The sequence below is a fragment of the Micromonas commoda genome, chromosome 2, assembly GCF_000090985.2.
Source record: "Micromonas commoda chromosome 2, complete sequence".
NCBI lineage: Eukaryota > Viridiplantae > Chlorophyta > Mamiellophyceae > Mamiellales > Mamiellaceae > Micromonas > Micromonas commoda.
In genome coordinates, this window is record NC_013039.1 from 323,091 (window position 1) to 339,308 (window position 16,218).

General features: G+C 64.8%; 9 protein-coding genes across 9 annotated transcripts; 4 read left to right on the forward strand and 5 right to left on the reverse strand.

Annotated features, from left to right (window-relative positions):
• Positions 1-1,403, reverse strand: MICPUN_56410 (predicted protein). The gene is made up of 3 exons (XM_002499880.1): positions 1,271-1,403; positions 1,071-1,119; positions 1-771 (listed from the first exon to the last, which is right to left on the reverse strand). The coding sequence occupies exons 1-3, from the start codon at positions 1,363-1,365 to the stop codon at positions 106-108; spliced, it is 810 nt and encodes a 269-aa protein (XP_002499926.1). The 5' UTR covers positions 1,366-1,403; the 3' UTR covers positions 1-105.
• Positions 1,404-1,916: 513 nt separating this feature from the next.
• On the forward strand, positions 1,917-4,286 carry MICPUN_106780 (predicted protein; the record flags this gene model as incomplete). Its single annotated transcript, XM_002499410.1, has 2 exons — positions 1,917-2,153; positions 2,359-4,286. 2 exons carry the CDS (start codon positions 1,917-1,919, stop codon positions 4,216-4,218), a joined length of 2,097 nt encoding a protein of 698 aa, XP_002499456.1. The 3' UTR covers positions 4,219-4,286.
• Positions 4,287-4,961: 675 nt separating this feature from the next.
• On the forward strand, positions 4,962-6,089 carry MICPUN_107806 (predicted protein). Its single transcript, XM_002499411.1, has one exon. It carries the CDS (start codon positions 5,056-5,058, stop codon positions 6,022-6,024), a length of 969 nt encoding a protein of 322 aa, XP_002499457.1. The 5' UTR covers positions 4,962-5,055; the 3' UTR covers positions 6,025-6,089.
• Positions 6,090-6,103: 14 nt separating this feature from the next.
• MICPUN_79401 (predicted protein) lies at positions 6,104-7,204 on the reverse strand (the record flags this gene model as incomplete). Its single annotated transcript, XM_002499881.1, has 1 exon — positions 6,104-7,204. The coding sequence occupies one exon, from the start codon at positions 7,202-7,204 to the stop codon at positions 6,104-6,106; it is 1,101 nt and encodes a 366-aa protein (XP_002499927.1).
• A 1,060-nt stretch (positions 7,205-8,264) lies between these two features.
• MICPUN_54197 (predicted protein) lies at positions 8,265-9,225 on the reverse strand. The gene has a single exon (XM_002499882.1). It carries the CDS (start codon positions 8,914-8,916, stop codon positions 8,575-8,577), a length of 342 nt encoding a protein of 113 aa, XP_002499928.1. The 5' UTR covers positions 8,917-9,225; the 3' UTR covers positions 8,265-8,574.
• An 871-nt stretch (positions 9,226-10,096) lies between these two features.
• Positions 10,097-11,459, reverse strand: MICPUN_79105 (predicted protein; the record flags this gene model as incomplete). The annotated part of the gene is made up of 1 exon (XM_002499883.1): positions 10,097-11,459. A coding segment is annotated over one exon (1,363 nt), but the record flags the coding sequence as incomplete, so codon positions are not given.
• Positions 11,460-13,288: 1,829 nt separating this feature from the next.
• On the forward strand, positions 13,289-14,158 carry MICPUN_78935 (predicted protein; the record flags this gene model as incomplete). The annotated part of the gene is made up of 1 exon (XM_002499412.1): positions 13,289-14,158. The coding sequence occupies one exon, from the start codon at positions 13,289-13,291 to the stop codon at positions 14,156-14,158; it is 870 nt and encodes a 289-aa protein (XP_002499458.1).
• Positions 14,159-14,285: 127 nt separating this feature from the next.
• On the forward strand, positions 14,286-15,614 carry MICPUN_56403 (hypothetical protein; the record flags this gene model as incomplete). The annotated part of the gene is made up of 1 exon (XM_002499413.1): positions 14,286-15,614. The coding sequence occupies one exon, from the start codon at positions 14,286-14,288 to the stop codon at positions 15,612-15,614; it is 1,329 nt and encodes a 442-aa protein (XP_002499459.1).
• Position 15,615: 1 nt separating this feature from the next.
• On the reverse strand, positions 15,616-16,146 carry MICPUN_107805 (predicted protein). The gene has a single exon (XM_002499884.1). It carries the CDS (start codon positions 16,134-16,136, stop codon positions 15,735-15,737), a length of 402 nt encoding a protein of 133 aa, XP_002499930.1. The 5' UTR covers positions 16,137-16,146; the 3' UTR covers positions 15,616-15,734.
• Between the last annotated feature and the right edge of the window lie 72 nt (positions 16,147-16,218).

Consider the following 16,218-nt stretch of genomic DNA (forward strand, 5'->3'; position numbering starts at 1 on the left):
CGTCGATGTTACATCATTCGTGTTAAAATATGATAAGCTGATGGTGCAGTCTTGGTCACTGAGTAATATCCCCCCCCGCGCATTGGTTAAGAAACACCCGTTTGTCTACTTGGACTCCACGCCCGTTTCGTAGCCGTCCGAGCCCGAGGTGAGGTACTTCACCGCGTCGAACTTCTGACCCGCCGCCTCCTTCACGAGCCTCTGCAGCTCCTTGGGCTTCTTGATCTGCCCCTGGATGCCGATCTCGTCCCCGGGCTCGCCGTCCTGCTTGGGCACCACCCACAGCGGCCACGCGCTGGTATACCCGGTGCAGATGGCGTCCGGCTTGGTCACGTCATCGTGCCCGGGCGAGTTCTGGTAGACGCCGTTGGGAAAGCACTCGACGTAGTCCACGTACTCCATCGCCTGCTTCCCGAGGAGCTCCTTCTGCTTGTTGCAGTTCTCGCACCAGAACGCGCCGTAGAGCCTCGCGCCCGCCGCCTTGAGCTGCTTCGCCACCTCGATGGACTCGGCGCTCGAGTCGGAGGTGACCTGGTACGGGGTGTAAGGCACGGCGACCACCTTGTTGGGGTCGGCGGCTGCCCGCGCGGGGCCCACCGGGAGCGAGATGTTCGCCGCGACGACGGTGGCGAGGCCGGCGGCGACGCCGGAGACGCCGAACAGGGACGAGCGGCGGTTCATGTGGTAGGACGGGGACTCGGGCTCGTTCATGGACACGGAGCGGTCCATCTGAACGTCGCAGTCCATCGGCGCGGTCTCCACATCGTTCTTCTGCGCGCGCGGGGGAGCAATCTTAGGATATTGTTTTTCAACCACCGGGGGGCGGACGAACGGGGCGCGGTGGGGAGGGGCGCCTCGCGGGGGACGCGGCGCGATTGGGTCAGTCGCGCCGGCTCGTTGGCATCGCCGGTCGCGCTCTCACACGGGATCCATGGTGCGTCGAGCGCCAGACCCAGGAGATGAGACGCCATCGGGAGCGACGGCGGCGGGTGCTGAGGTGGCAAACGCTGGAACGGGACACGCCACACGGTGCAAATGGCGAAAAGCGAAGTGTTCGGGATGGGACGAACCTTGGAGGCGCCTGTGCTGCTCCTGGTGCGGTACGGCCTGGGCTGAGCCCTGCGCGATTTGGGCGGGATGGGTTACACGCGATCAGGTTGAGTTTCGGTCGAGAATCGCGCCGTAGAGGCCGCTGGCGCGCATCGCCGGACACCCAAAAAGCGCAGAGCAGAGCGGGGATGAGAAAGAGGAGCTTCAAGCCGAAACGCACCTTCCGGCGGACGCGGCGGAGTGCTGCGCCAGCGCCGAGCGGGAGGCCGCGCTGGCGTGAACGGAGGTGTTGTGCATGATGGTCTCCGCGATCATCTGACTCGGACAGAAATCTGCCCCTTTCGAGCGTCGCTGACGCTGCTGGCGTGTGCAATGCGGGTGCAGCTGGCGAGGCTAGAACGGTTTCTGAAACACGGGGCAGCTTTACCGCTTTTCGGGGCATCGGGGGAGATCCGCCTGATTTTGACTGGACGATGTGGGCGCTCCGATGGCGCTCGTTTGGCGAAAGAAACGCATTTGGTTGGTCGGTTCGTTCGCATCGGATAAGCGAATTGTGGAAGATTCACCCACGGGCGTGGTTAGGAAAGATTGGCAATTTTCCTGGTCCATTTGCGTGGATTTTTCTGACTGTTTGCCTGTGCCCGCCCACAAACCGACTTATCAGAATCAGACTGCGAATACGTGCAAATTCCGCACGAAATAGACTCGCTCGGAAAAAAAGCGGCACCACCCCGCGCGGTCGGTTTCCTTTCGGTCGCCTTTTCGTCCCTCGCCGAGTGAAAAGTTTCACGGGCAACAATTGGGGAGTCCCATCAGAGAGACCGAGCCGAGCAGCGAGGCGCCTGGCACACCATCCACAGGTCACCATGGCGATGCTGCGGGTCGCAAACTGCCCGAGTCAGGAGCTGGCGCTCACCAACGCCGCGTTCGTCAGCTCCGCCGACTCCGACTTCGTCCCGTACGCCGAGCTCGGCGATCTGGTCCTCTTCACGCGGCCCCATCCCGAGGTTGAGCCCGGGCAGATCGCGCTCAACGGCGTGCAGCGAAAACTCCTCCGCGTGTCCACCGGGGACACCGTGCGGGTCGAGCCGTTCACGCCGCCCGTGTCCCAGTTCAACGCGGCGGGCATGACCCTGGAGCTGGAGTTCACCAAGCTCAGGACCGCGACGGATCTGAACGCCGCGGGAAGGCACGAGCAGGTGCGAATTCGCCCACTCCCGACGCATTCATCCATCCCCCGACGCGCCCGCGTCCGTCTCCCCTTCACCTCCTCCGACCGACCATCCACCCACCCTCCGTCACGATCAGGTCGACGCCGTGAAGATGGCGGAGAGCATCAAGCGCGCGTTCGTCAGCCAGGTGTTCACCGTCGGGCAGAAAGCCGCGGTGGAGTACTGCGGCAACAACTTCCTGTGCACCGTCAACTCGATGCTCGTGGAGGGCGCGCCCGACGGCGTTCGCAACTCTCGCGGCCTGATGATCCCCGACACCGGGCTGGTCTTCGAGGCGGCGCACAACAGCGCCATCAAGATCACCAACCAGAAGGCGACCACCATCAACAGCAGCCTGTTCAAGGCGAAGGAGTTCTCGTTCGAGAAGCTGGGCATCGGCGGTTTGGACACGCAGTTTGAGGACATCTTCCGCCGAGCGTTTTCGTCGCGGGTGTTCCCCCAGAGCGTGGTGCAACGCCTGGGGATCAAGCACGTCAAGGGCATGCTGCTGCACGGCCCGCCGGGTACCGGTAAGACCCTGATAGCTCGGCAGATTGGAAAGATGCTCAACGGGAAGGAGCCCAAGATTGTCAACGGCCCCGAGGTGATGAGCAAGTACGTCGGCCAATCCGAGGAGAACATCCGCGCGCTCTTTGCCGACGCCGAGGCGGAGCAGAAGGCTCGCGGGGACGACTCCGACCTCCACATCATCATCTTCGATGAGATCGACGCCGTGTGCAAGCAGCGCGGGAGCGTCAACTCGGGCACTGGCGTCCACGACTCGATCGTGAACCAGCTCCTCACCAAGATCGACGGCGTCGACTCCCTGAACAACATCCTGCTCATAGGCATGACCAACAGGAAGGACATGCTGGACGAGGCGATCCTCCGCCCGGGGCGTCTCGAGGTGCACATCGAGATCGGTCTCCCTGACGAGGCTGGGCGGCACCAGATCCTCAAGATCCACAGCAGCAAGATGAGCGAGAACGAGTTTCTGGGACAGGATGTAGACGTCGCCGACCTCGCTCGGCGGACGAAAAATTTCTCGGGAGCCGAGATCGAGGGTCTCGTAAAGTCCGCGGTGTCCTTCGCGTTGGCGAGGCAGATCGACTTTCAGAACCTGTCGTCGATGGAGATTGACGAGGACAACGTCAAGGTGGAGATGGGCGATTTCGAGCGAGCGTTACTCGAGGTTGTCCCGGCGTTTGGCGCGAGCACCGAGACGTTTGAGCGGTGCCGGCTCAACGGCATCATCTCCCCGGGCGAAAAGTTTGAGAAGTTGCACCACACGTGCAGGGCGCTCGTGGAGCAGGTGCGCGTGAGCGATAAGACCCCAATGTTGACTTGCGTCCTGGAGGGCGCCGCGGGTTCGGGTAAGACGGCCCTGGCGGCGACTTTGGCCATCGGGGCGCAGTACCCGTTCATGAAACTCGTCAGCGCGGATAACATGGTGGGCATGAGCGAGATGGGCAAGTGCCAGGCGCTGGCGAAGGTGTTCGAGGACGCGTATAAGTCCCCGCTGTCGCTCATCGTGCTCGACGACATCGAGCGTCTGCTCGACTACGTCGCGATCGGCCCGAGATTCAGCAACGTGGTGCTGCAGGCGCTGCTCATCTTGCTGAAGCGCCAGCCTCCCGAGGGGCGCAAGCTGTTGGTCATCGGCACCACGTCGCTGCCGCACGTGTTCGAGGACATGGGACTGACCGCCACGTTTAACGTGTCCCTGCACTGCCCGCTGCTGACGCAACGGGACGCGAAGGTTGTGCTGTCGCAGCTGGGCGCGTTTGAGCCCCACGAGCTCGACCCGGCTGTGGCGATGCTGGACCACGAGACGCCAATCAAGAGGCTGTTCATGCTGCTGGAGATGGCGCGGCACGGCGCGGGGGCTGGGGCGGAGTCCGCGGGAAAAGTCCCGCTGGAGCGGTGGATCACGTGCATGGAGGACCTCGCGGGGTAGAAGACGCGCGCACACGCGCGCGCATAGACCGAACCCCTCGGTTGTCTTGCAAAAAATTACATGGATTCAATCTTTTAGGAGTGTATCGCGTCTACAGGAGAGCCGACCCGGCGAGCGCGGTCGGCTCCGTGGGGTTCGTGTCGTCGAATCATTTATTTGAACTGCGGGAAATGTCAGGGGGATGCGACGGGTCAGTCGTGGGCTCGCCAGGGAGGTGTCGGGACAGACCGCGAGGGAACCCTATTTTACACGTTCCCGTTCCCGGTCCCTCCCGGGAGACGGGTCAGGGGCGGACGAGGCGGGGGATCGCGAACGCACCAGTCCGGAAAACATGCCCATCACCGCCCCGTAACCGAGACCGACCGCCACCGCGCCCACGCGCATGAACTGAGCGGGAAAGGGGAGGAGGGGAAAGGAGGGACCGGGGTCAGTCACGCGCGGCGGTGAAGGATGGCGATATTTTTCCGCGGGGGGGCGCGGATGGCGGGGTTGGATCGAACTGGTCGGGTGGGAGGACGCACCGTGGCGAGCGAGCTGCCGCCGCCGTAAGGTCCGCCCGACATTTGTTGGTCTTCGTTTGGTGTGCGAACGCGTCGCGACCTTCGATGTGAGGGGGCGGAAGAGACGAACGACGTTCTCGATCAAGCGCGCGTTCAGATCGACCGACCGATCCGGTCGGCGTTTGAACGGCGGTTTTTGAACGACGCTTGGTTCAACACGCGCACCCGGCGCACACGTGCACGGACGACGCGCGGGTCCTTCGGGCTCGTCAGCGTTCCCGCTCCAACCGCAGACACAGGGCGCGTCCTCGAAAGCGCGTGGAATCCACCCGGGACTATGTGGGCGGTCACGACGCGCGCCACGGCGTTGAGGGTCACCGCCTCGATTGGTGCCTGCGGGAGGTCCGCGGTGGTCGTCGCGACTCGCGCGCGGCCCGCTCGATGCGCCGTCAACGACAACTCGTCGATGAGGCGCCCCGTGAACCGCGTCGGCGACCGCTTCCGCGCGGACGCCGTCTCCGGCTGCGGTCCCTTCGCGCCCTCGCGTCCGTCGACCCGCCCCGACGGCAACGCCGGGCCATCCTTCCGGCGGCAGCGAAGGGGCGTCGCTCGAGCCGCCGAGGGAGGCGGCGGCGGCGGGTCCGGCGGATCCGGAGGATCCGGAGGCGGATCCGGAGGCGGAGGCGGCGACTCCGGCGCGTCGTCGGGATCCGGCGGCGGCGGGCTTTGGGTGCTCTACCTGAGCTCTCTGGAGAAGAACCCTCTGCTCACCAAGTGCGTCACGTCCGGCATCCTCAACTCCGCCGGCGACCTCTTCGCGCAGTTCATGTTCGAGGACGCCGCGAGCAAGGGATGCGACTGGAAGCGCGCGGGGGTCTTCACCTTCCTCGGCGCGGCGCTCGTCGGTCCGTGCCTGCACTTCTGGTACACCAACCTGAACAAGATTGTCGTCGCCACCGGCGCGGTCGGTTCCGCCGCGGCGGTGACGAGTCTCGCGCTCGATCAGCTCGTCTTTGCGCCGACGTTCCTCGCGGTTTTCATCGCGTCGCTGTTTACCATCGAGGGGAACGCCGCCGCGGTGGTGCCAAAGCTGAAGCAGGACTGGTCGCAGACGGTCGTCGCCAACTGGAAGGTTTGGGTGCCGTTTCAGTTTTTGAACTTTAGGTTCGTGCCCGTGAACCTTCAGGTGGGCGCGGCGAACGTCATCGCGCTGCTTTGGAACACGTACATGTCGTGGGTCACGCACCTCGAGGTCAAGCCCGCGGAGCCCGAGCCCAAGGGAAAGAAGGGCTCGAAGAAGAAGTGAACGGTGGGGGAATCGGACGGAGGAGTTGAGTTGAGACTGTAAAATACATTGTTCACCCGTGGTTGACCGAGGACACAAACTACGCCGTGGCGCCAGAGCAGGACGATCCCGCGCCCGCCGTGCATCCGAAACAGTGATTGTCCACCGCCAACCTCCTCCCCGTCAGCATCGCCAGCGCGTCGACGTCGAACACCGTCAGCGGCCCGCTGCCCTTATCGCCCTTCTCCCTCGGCATCGGCATGTCGAGCTGCTGATTAAAGTCGCAGTCAAACAGGCGGCCGTCCCAGCTCACGGAAACCAAATCCCTGCACATCACCCCGTTCGCCGCCGCCGGGTTGAAGTTTTCCACCAGGAGCTTCATGTACTCCTCCGTCTTGCCCTCCCTGTGGAGCTGATCGGCGAACCGCTTGATGGGCATGTTGGTCAGCGTTATGAGCCGCGTGAACGACACGCCGTATGCGTCGCCGAGCTCGGACCTGTACGCAACCTCGAGCTTCTCCTGCGCCGGCGGCAAAAACGCCCCGCCCGGGTTGTACATCAGGTCCAGCTCCAACCCGGTACCCTCCACGCCGTACCCCACCGCGTTGAGGTCCCGTAAAGCCTGGATGGACCGCTGGAACACGCCGCGGCCTCGCTGCGCGTCGGTGTTGCTCTCCGAGTAGCACGGCAGCGACGCGACAACCTTCACGCGGTTATCGGCGAGGAACCTCGGGAGGTCCTCCTGCCCCGGTTCGTACAGCACGGTGAGGTTGCACCGGTCGATGACCTCGACGCCCCTCGCCCGCGCGGCGAGGACCAGGGGGCGGAACTGCTCCATGAGCTCCGGGGCTCCTCCGGTGATGTCCAGCGTCGCGACGGATCCATCCGCGGCGTCGATGAGCTCGACGAGGCGATCGGCGGTGCGCTTGGACATCACCTCGCGATCGCGCAGGGGCGAGGATTCCACGTGGCAGTGCGAGCACGCCTGGTTGCAGTACAGGCCGATGTTGACCTGAAGGATGGTCGTGGGCTTCCGCACGAGCGCGTCGGCGCCGTTGCGGACGACAAACTCGTCGAAGTGCGGTACGTCGAGGCCGTCCAACGCGCGCCTCCTCCGCGCGCGCTCCTCTCTGGTGAGCGCCGCCTGACCCTCCTCCTTGAGCCGGCGCTGCGCGAGCTGGAACTCCTCGTCCGTCTCCATGTCCCGCAGCGTGTCCTGCACGAGCGATCCGAAGCGTTCGGCGGGAGCGGCGTCGGCGGTGGACCTCGAGGGCGGGGCGCATCTGGCGGTGACGCGTCGTTGGAGACGCGCGCGGTCGGAGCCGCGGGGCCCGCGGGCGCGCGGGACGACGAGATGCGACGTGGACGTCGGTGCGATCGCGTGCATCGTGCTCGGCGACGTGACGACGGGCGCGCGTCGAGGTGACGAGCGCCCCGGCGGCGACTCGGATAGACCAAAAAGCGAGCTCCACGTCGCGTCTTCAAAGTCGCGCGTATTTTTCGAACGCGTCCTCGACGGAGACACTTCGGGAGGCGCGTGATTGAGGGCCTGGGACGACATGGCTCCCGGTAGCATGACCCTCGCTGACCTCAAGAAGTCTCGGGGCGGCCGCGGAGGCCGGGGTCGAGGCGCGAAGAGGGATAAGACCGACGATAGGTGTTATCGATGCGGAGAGACGGGGCACTGGAGTAGCGAGTGTCCCGCGCCAGCTCCAGTTCCGGGAGCGGGACGAGGGGGCGCGGGAGGCCGAGGAGGCGCGGGAGGCCGAGGAGGCGCGAAACGTGCCAAGCGCGAAGACACCGGAGGCTTCAAGGCGTTCAAAGGAGGCGCGAGGTGAGTTCACGACCCCGACAGCGCGAGTCAACTTCCAAGATCGGGGTGCCCATATTCGCAAGATCCGAGGCTCGCATCGTACGCCTGACCTCGGTCGTCCGTCATCGCAGGAAACTCGCGGCGTCTCCCCCCGCCGGCGACCGTCCCGACGATCCGCGCGGTCAGACGATCGATCCCGACGCCGTTAGAGACTCCTGGACCGCGGCGCAGCGAGACGTCGAAGATCTCTCCGCGCTTCGAGCGCACGAGGACGCCACGCGGCGAAAGATCGAGGAAGCCGAAGCCTCGCGGCGCCGGAGGGAACGAGAGGAGGCGCGCGCCGCCGCAGCCGCCGCCGCGGCGAAGGCGAAGGCGAAGGCGAAGGAAGACGACGGCGTCATAGACCTGTGCGATAGCGACGACGAGGCGGCGGGGACGACGAAGGAGACGAAGGGATCCAACGACGCGAAGGGATCCAATGGCAGCGACAAGGAAAACGAGGTCGTCGACGAGGTCGAGGTGATTCCCGCGAAGGAACCCACGCGCGCCGAGCTGGCGGCGGCGGCGGCGAAGCGCCGCGCGCAGTACGAGGCGCACATCGCATCCTTCGGTGGAGGAGGAGGAACGGGCAAAGGCGGCGGGTACATCCAGGGCGGGCAGATTGTCTCGGGCCCTCCGCCGGTGGCCGGAGGAGGAGGCGGAGGAAACCCGCTTCTGAACCCTCCCGGCGCGTACGTCCCGCCCGCGGGAAGGTCGAATCACGACTTGAACATCGGCACGGACGAGACGGCGGAGTGTCGCGACGTCTCCGGGTCGTGGTATTCCGCGCGAGCGTGCCTCGACACCGGCAACGGGGGCGGGACTCTGGTGACCAAAAATTTGGCCATCAAGCTCGGTCTGGTGGACGGGTTCGGTCGCCCCGCGGGCGGCGGTTCGGTGCGCATGGTCACGGTGCGCGGAGTGGTGGCGGGCGCGAGCGAGCGCGTGCCCGTTGTGTCGGGCCTGACGTACAGGATCAAGGGGAAGGAGATGACGGTTGACGCGGGGGTGACTGAATGCGACTTGGATTGCGACTTGCTCATATCGCGCGCGGAGATCATGGCGTTCGAAGCGGACGGGTACAAGTTCACCGCCGGACGCGCGAGCCGATGGTAGGACGAGAACAGGGTCGAACGATCGCGATCACGATGAATGAATGCGCGGCGTCGTCTAACGTAGCTAACGTAGTCTAATGACGAACAACGTCCCGTCTCTGATCCTTCACCTCTCACCTCTTCGCCTTTTGCCACATGGCGTCAGCCTCGACGTCACCGCCGGACCTTTTGACTCCCAACCCGGGCCCGTCCCTCTGCTGCGTGGCGACGTACTCGAACTCCTCGAAGTTCGCCGACGCCGCGCCGATGTCCGCCATCAGCTCCGGGTTGTCCAAGAGCTTCCGCGTCTTCGACATCGTGTCCCAGATCTTCTGGTGGTGTTGCCGGATGAACCCGTTCCACGTGGCGTCCGTGAACTTCAAATTCTTCAGCGCGTCGAGAGAAGCGGGCGCGGCCCGCGCCAGCGCCTGCAGCAACGCCTCGCTGGCGATCACGTAGTTTTTCACAACCTTGCCGGACTGTCGCGACTTCAGCTCGGCGATTTCGTCTCGCAGCCTGAGCAAAGCCTCGTATATGGCGTCGTACCGGAACGCCTCCTCCTTGGACATCTCCGCCTCCTCCGCGACGGGCGTGGTATCCATGAGGACGACATCGTCGTTGTTTCCAGCCCCGCCCTTGTTCGCGGGAGTCGCCGCGGGGTAGATGAAATCGTCGATGGCGTCGATGCTCTGGAAATTCTGCGCCGGAGATCGGCCGCCGAGTCCCGCCGGCGCCGTGGGTATCTCGCCGCGGCGCACCGCCGCCTCCCTCGCCTCGCCCCGCCGCTGGTCCGCCTGTTCCTTCGTCAGTTTGGTCTGCATCACGACCCGGGCTCGGCCGCTTTGAAGATCGTTGACCCTTCGCGCGTCGGCGTGAAGGTGAGTGACAGAGCCGCCAAACGGTCCGTTGTTTCGCGTGGTTCTCTCCTGCACGAACCCGTCGGCGATGATCTTAATCAGGAGGTTCTCGAACAGCGGCTTGGCGATTTTCATCTTCTTCCCCGCGCCGTAGCCGGGTAAGCGATCGTATCCGCTGTTGAGAATGTCCTTTGACTTGGATCCGCTGAACGTGCCCCAGACTCCAGTCTTTGTCCCGCCGCCGTATCCCATGCCCGAGATGACCTGGCAGATGGCAATCGCCGGCTGGGTCATGTCCTTGTCTTCGAACATCGCGCCGCCCTGTCGCTCCTGGCAGTTGTCGCACATCCCCTTGCACTTGACCGCGTCGAACTTCTCGTCGAAGTGACCCAGCAGCAGGGTGCGGCGGCACGTGGTCTGGTTGGTGCAGTACGCCTCTAAATATGACATCGCCTCCAGGTTGGACCTGAGCACCTCGGGCGGCGCGCGTGTCTCTTTCGCGGAGTCCTGCAGCAACGCGCGCATCTTAACCGCGTCCCCCGCCTGGTAGAAGAGCGTGCAGTAGCTCTTACCGCCGTCGCGACCCGCGCGCCCGCTCTCCTGGTGGTAACCTTCCAATGACTTCGGGATGGAGTGGTGAAACACAAAGCGAACGTCGGGCTTGTTGATGCCCATGCCAAACGCGACGGTGGCGCATATGATGGGAACCTTTCCGTCGCTCCACATCCTCTGATGGAGCTCGCGCTTCGGTACGCCCGTCTTCCGATCCGTATCGGTCATACCGGCGTGATAGGGCAGCGCGAGGAGACCTTTCGGCCACCTTTTATCGTCGTTTGGCTTGCACGTCAGAGATTCCGCCATCTTCTCGCAATCCTTCTGGCTGAAGCAGTACACGATGCCGCACTGAACCTTCCCGTTACGATGGTTCGTGAACTTATCGTGGATCAGCGCCTTCATGTCCTTGACGATGTCCTTCGTCTTGGGCTTGACCTCGTACACGATGTTGGTGCGGTTGAACGTCTGGAAGAACCTTGTGCACTTTTGCAGGCCCAGCTGTCGGACGCAGTCATCCTGCACGCGCTTCGTCGCCGTCGCCGTGAGACCCACGAGCGGAACGTCGCGGAATCGGTTCTTCAGGATTCGAAGAGCCTGATAATCCTTCCGGAAATCGTGACCCCAGCTACTGATGCAGTGCACCTCGTCAACGACGATCCGCGAGAGCTTCCCGCGGTTGTGCAGCTGCTCGAGCGTGTTCATGAGCTTGTTGCTCTTGGCAATCTTCTCCGGCGTGAGGTACAGCAGCTTCAACTCGTCGTTCCTGAGCTGCGTGTAAGTCTGGTTCTGCACCGCGGCTCCCTCCTTCTCCATGCTGCCGAGCACACCCGCGGGGATGTTCATCTCGCTGAGGTGGTGCAGTTGGTCCTGGATGAGCGAAACCAGCGGTGAGATGACGATGGTCACCCCCGGAGACAGCACGGCGGGGAGCTGGTAACACAGGCTCTTTCCGCCGCCGGTGGGCATGAGCACGAGGCTGTCCTCGCCGGACATGGTGCAGTTGATCGTCGCGAGCTGCATGCCGCGGAAGTCCTGGGCGTTGAACGTGTTGCGCAGCACCTGACGCGCGCGCGCCGACCACTCAAAGTCATCTCGCATCCAACGCTTGATCTGGTGATCGACAAACTGGCAGTCCTCTGGGATGGCGATGCCGGCAGCCTGGTCCCCGGGCGCGGGACCGAAATCGCCCCCCGTGTTGTCCCAGTTTTCGTTTCCGTTGCCGGGACCGGGTCCGTCGAGATTCGTCTGGTACGCCCCTCCGTTGCCGTCGTAATCTTGCCGCTGGTAACCCCCGTCGAACCCCCCACCGTATGATACTTGGCCCTGGCCCGGGCCCGGTGGCATCGTACCGGTCTGGAAAGTCTCCTGCGTCGGATACTGCTGCATCGGGGGTTGGTTGTACTGCTGCTGCATCGAGGGTTGGTTGTATTGCTGCTGCGGCGGCGGTTGGTTGTATTGCTGCTGCTGCTGCGACGCTTGCTGATACTGCGGGGTCTGGCGCTGCGACGCCGCGGGCGGCTGATGCTGGTGGTGGTACGTCGCACCCCCGTACGAGGCCGGCCGCGACGCCGGAGGGGGCATCGACGCCGTCCCTGAACCGCCCGATCCCCCGGACGTCCCCAACCCCGATCCCGACCTGCCCAGCTCCAGCGCGGCGCGAATGGCCCCGTGCTGCATCTCGCGCCCCTCCCTCAGCTTCCTCTCCGTCTCCTTGTACTCCTTGCCCGTCATGTTCTCCAGCGCGTCGTCCTCGCTGAGCTGGTACTCGTACATGTCGAGCAGTTCCTTGAGCGCGTCCATGTGGTCCATCAGCCGCACGCAGTGACGCATCGCGCAGCCGTGCTCGCACCGCCAGTCCAGCCCGGACCCGTCCAGCGCCGGGGCTCTCGCCGAGCTCGACGCCCCCGCGGCGGAGCGGCGCGAGTGTTGGGCGGGCGGCGCCGGCGCGGCCGCGTGCGGCGCCGGTGCGGGCGTGGTGGACGCCGGCGGTGCAGGCGCGGTGGACGCCGGCGGGTTGTTCGTTCTGCGCCGCTGGACCGCGGCGTCGACGTCGATGGCGGCGATGAGGTCGTCATCGTCATCGTCCGGGATCTCGAGTTGGACGACCGGGCGGGCGGCCGGCTTGGGCGCCGCCGCGGCGCCGTTGGTCCTATCCCGCAGCGCTGTCGCCGCCGCGCGCGTATCCTTCTTCGTGGGCATCGGCGGAAACGGGTTAGGGTTACCGCCGCTCGGAGGCGCCGTGCCCGCGGACGGCGGGGGGGGTGCATACGTTTTCGACTCCGCCTTGGCACCCGCGCCCTGCGTCGTCGCCGCTCCGACGCCCACCGGGGGCGCGTTCACCCGCACGTATGGCTTGCGAAGGAATTCATCGAGGCCCCTGAGCGCGACGCGATCGATGGAGCTCGCGGGAACGAAAACCGGCGCGTCCTCGGGTGGTCTCCGCGCCACCATCGGATCCCTCGATGCGGAGTAGACGAAGTCTCCCATATCTCTCGGCGCCTCTCGCCCGGGACGCCCCCCAATCCGCGCGAACCCACCCTCGGATCTCGACGCCTCTCTCTCGACGCCCCGTACGCTCCCTCCGGCCGGATCCCTGTCGCCTCGACCGGAACCGCGCCGGGTTTCGCGCAGTTCGAGTGCGGGCGCAGCTGTCAGATTGGCACCCTGGCACCCGGGTTTTTTGAAAGAAGCGGTCGGTTGATCCCCTTTCCAGGTCGGACATGTCGCGGCGTTGGCGCGACTTCGAGCGCCCTTCCCGCGCAGAAGCAGGCGCGCGAGTCGCATCCGCGGCGCAACACGCACTCCAAGGTAGGGAGTCGCGAGCCTAGACGCTCAACCCGCGCGCGAATCAACCGCGCGTGTCCGATCCGAGGCGAGGCCGCGGACCGTTCGAGAGATTAGGTTTGGGATCCTCCAGAGGCAGGAACATGGGTGACGCGCTGTTCCCCGTGTACAACAACTTCTTCATCGGCAACTATCAGGTCTGCATCAACGAGGCGTACGAGCTGTCCAACCTCTCCGGAACGGACGCCATCGAGCGCGACTGCTACCTGTACCGCTCGCACATCGCGCTGGGCCACTGTCAGCTCGTGATCGACGAGATAAACGACGACGCGACCACCGCGCTGCAGGCGGTGAAGTGCCTGGCGACGTACAAGTCACGCGAGCTCGAGCGCGAGCAGTGCGTTGCAACGATCAACGAGTGGCTCGCGGACGACATCGTCAGGGCGATCCCCACCGTGCAGCTCGTCGCCGCGCTCATCCTCGCCGACGAGGGCAACACCGTGGAGGCGCTCAAGTGCTGCCACACCGGCCTGAGCCTGGAGCTGATGGGCCTCATGATCCACCTGCTGGTGAAGATGGACAGGCCGGAGCTGGCGGAGAAGCACCTGCGCGTGATGCAGGCGGCGGACGACGACGCGACCCTCACCCAGCTCGCCACCGCGTGGGTCAACCTCGCGCAGGGCGGTGGAAAGATCCAGGACGCGTTCTACGTCTACCAGGAGCTCGGCGACAAGTACAGCTGGACGTCCAAGCTTTACAACGGCAGCGCGGTGTGCCAGATGGCGATGGGGCGGTACGATGACGCCGAGAAGGACCTGGTGGAGGCGCTTCAACGCGACAGCAAGGATCCGGATACGCTCCAGAACCTCGCGGTTTGCTCGTTGCACCTCGGCAAGCCGGTGACGCGGTTCGTGAACCAGCTCAAGACGCTGACGCCGAAGCCCGCGTGCATCGCCGCGATCGAGGCGCTGGAGCAAAGCTTCGATCAGGCGGCGGCGCAGCACGCGGCGTGAGTCAGTGCGGGAGACCCAACTTAGCCAAGTACCTGTAATAAACGACGTACTCGTCACTCGACAGAAGGCTGAGAGATGGTATATCCTCGTCATTCTCCTCCTTTCGCGGGCACTGGCTAGCCGCACCATGGGTTGGTCTCAGAACACGGATGACGGCGCCTCCTTCACTTTCGTGAAGAAGGAGGATCGGGACGGCGGCGATGCGAGCAACATGGCGTCCAAGTTCGCGTCCAAGGCTATGAGGGGGGAGATCTCGATGGCGGACGGGCAACTCGCGGCCGATTTCGAATCAGTCCTCAAGGGCGAGGCCATCTACCTCCCCGAGTTTCACTGCGGCAAGAACGACTTCGCGCTGCTCGCGGGCCTCGCCAAGGACATGGAGACGCACGAACTCGCATCCGAGGGCGGCGGCATGGTCAACTGGTCTAAGCACCTCAAGCACGAGAACCCCGAGTTCTCGCAAACCTTCGCGCGCATCGTCCACGCCATGTCGGAGTACTTCGACGTCGACGTCTACGCCACCCGTCTGAACTTTTACCGGGACGGGACCGACTGGAAGCCCTTCCATCACGACTCGCACGCGTACGGCGGCAGGGAGAAGCGCGAGGACTTCACCATGGGCGCGTCCTTCGGCGGCGAGAGGGAGCTCACCTTCCTCCACGAGCCGTCGGGATCGCAGTTTTCCTTTCCTCAGCGAAACGGCGACGTGTTCGCGTTCACCACCGAAGTCAACAAGAGGTTCAAGCACGGCGTGCCCAAGCTGACGCGCGGTATCGGCGGCCCGAGGTTCAGCATCATCGCGTGGGGCCGACGCAGGGCGCTCACGTCTCGGAACGGCGGTGGCGATGGTGGGCCGGGCGACGTCCGCGTGCCGACGCCGCGGGAGGCGAGTTTGTCGGGCGGCGCGAATGGATCCCATGGAGACGGAGGACGGCACGCGTCGTCGTCGTCGGCGGCGGCGTCCTCGTTCTCGTCGCACGCGGGAGATGCGAAGGTGAACGAGCTGGTCATGGGAAGCGGGGAGTGCTCCGAGCTCATCAGGAGGTACATCCGCGAGGAGGAAGGGCGAGAGCGAGCCAGGAGAGGCGGCCAGGGAGGCGGGAGAGGTTCCGCCGGCCGGGTCGCCGTGTCGACCGCGGCGAACAAATCCGCCGCGATCCTGCCCCCACCGCGCGCGCCGGTCACGCCCACGGTGATGAAAATGAGGGAGACGAGGGGCAGCGCGCCGGGGGCGGCGGCGCTGCGATCGGAACTCGGCGAGGAGAGGTACTCGCAGTTGAAGGAGTTTGCTCGTTGTTTTCAGAGGGGCGAGGTGGACGCGGATTCGTTCTACGAGCACGCCAAGTACCTGTGCGACGGCGACGCGGGGAAGGTCATGGCGTTGGCGTCGCACCTGCCGGACGCGGCGCGGCGCGCGGAGCTGCTCGCGGCGCACGCGGAACGACTCGCGATGTAATCATCGGACTCTTAGGTTTGATGATTTCAAAAGTTCGCTTTAGTTAGAAAAAGAAGATTGCGTTTTACGGCGACTCGGGAATCGAAGTTCTTTCTCCGCCGCCGGCGTTTGCTTTAACGCTTAGTCGGATCCGTCCATGAGGGAGACCCAGCGGTTGCCCGAGGTGGCGACGAGCATGAGCTGAAGCTCGGCGCCCTTCTCGGCGATGCACCAGGTGCACTCGTCGGCGTGAACCGCGCCCTCGAGCTTCCCGTCGATGATGACATCGCCGTGGACCTCAACCTTCAGCGTCTTGTGCGCGAAGGTCACCTTGAGGTCCTTCTTGGTCGTGGGCTTGGCGAGGGCGATGCGCACGAGGATCTCGTCGTCGTTCATCTCCCATTTCCACTTGGTGTCGCCCACGCCGCCGTCGACTTCGTCCATGGGCTGCTTAGGGCCACCGCCCATCATACCTTCCATGCCGCCCATGCCGCCCATGCCGCCCATGCCGCCCATCATGGAGGAGAAGTCCATGCCGCCCATGGGGTCATCGCCGCCCATGCCGCCCATGCCGCCCATGCCGCCCATGCCGCCCATGCCGCCCATGCCGCCCTTCATGCCCTTC

Coding starts and splice junctions, on each gene's coding strand:
- MICPUN_54197 (XM_002499882.1), bottom strand. CDS start 8,916: ATGATCTCCGCGCGCGATATGAGCAAGTCGCAATCCAAGTCGCATTCA.
- MICPUN_56410 (XM_002499880.1), bottom strand. CDS start 1,365: ATGATCGCGGAGACCATCATGCACAACACCTCCGTTCACGCCAGCGCG. Junction 1,120..1,270: donor TCCGCCGCGTCCGCCGGAAG/GTGCGTTTCGGC, acceptor CAAATCGCGCAG/GGCTCAGCCCAGGCCGTACC. Junction 772..1,070: donor GCAGCACAGGCGCCTCCAAG/GTTCGTCCCATC, acceptor CCGCGCGCGCAG/AAGAACGATGTGGAGACCGC.
- MICPUN_107805 (XM_002499884.1), bottom strand. CDS start 16,136: ATGGGCGGCATGGACTTCTCCTCCATGATGGGCGGCATGGGCGGCATG.
- MICPUN_107806 (XM_002499411.1), top strand. CDS start 5,056: ATGTGGGCGGTCACGACGCGCGCCACGGCGTTGAGGGTCACCGCCTCG.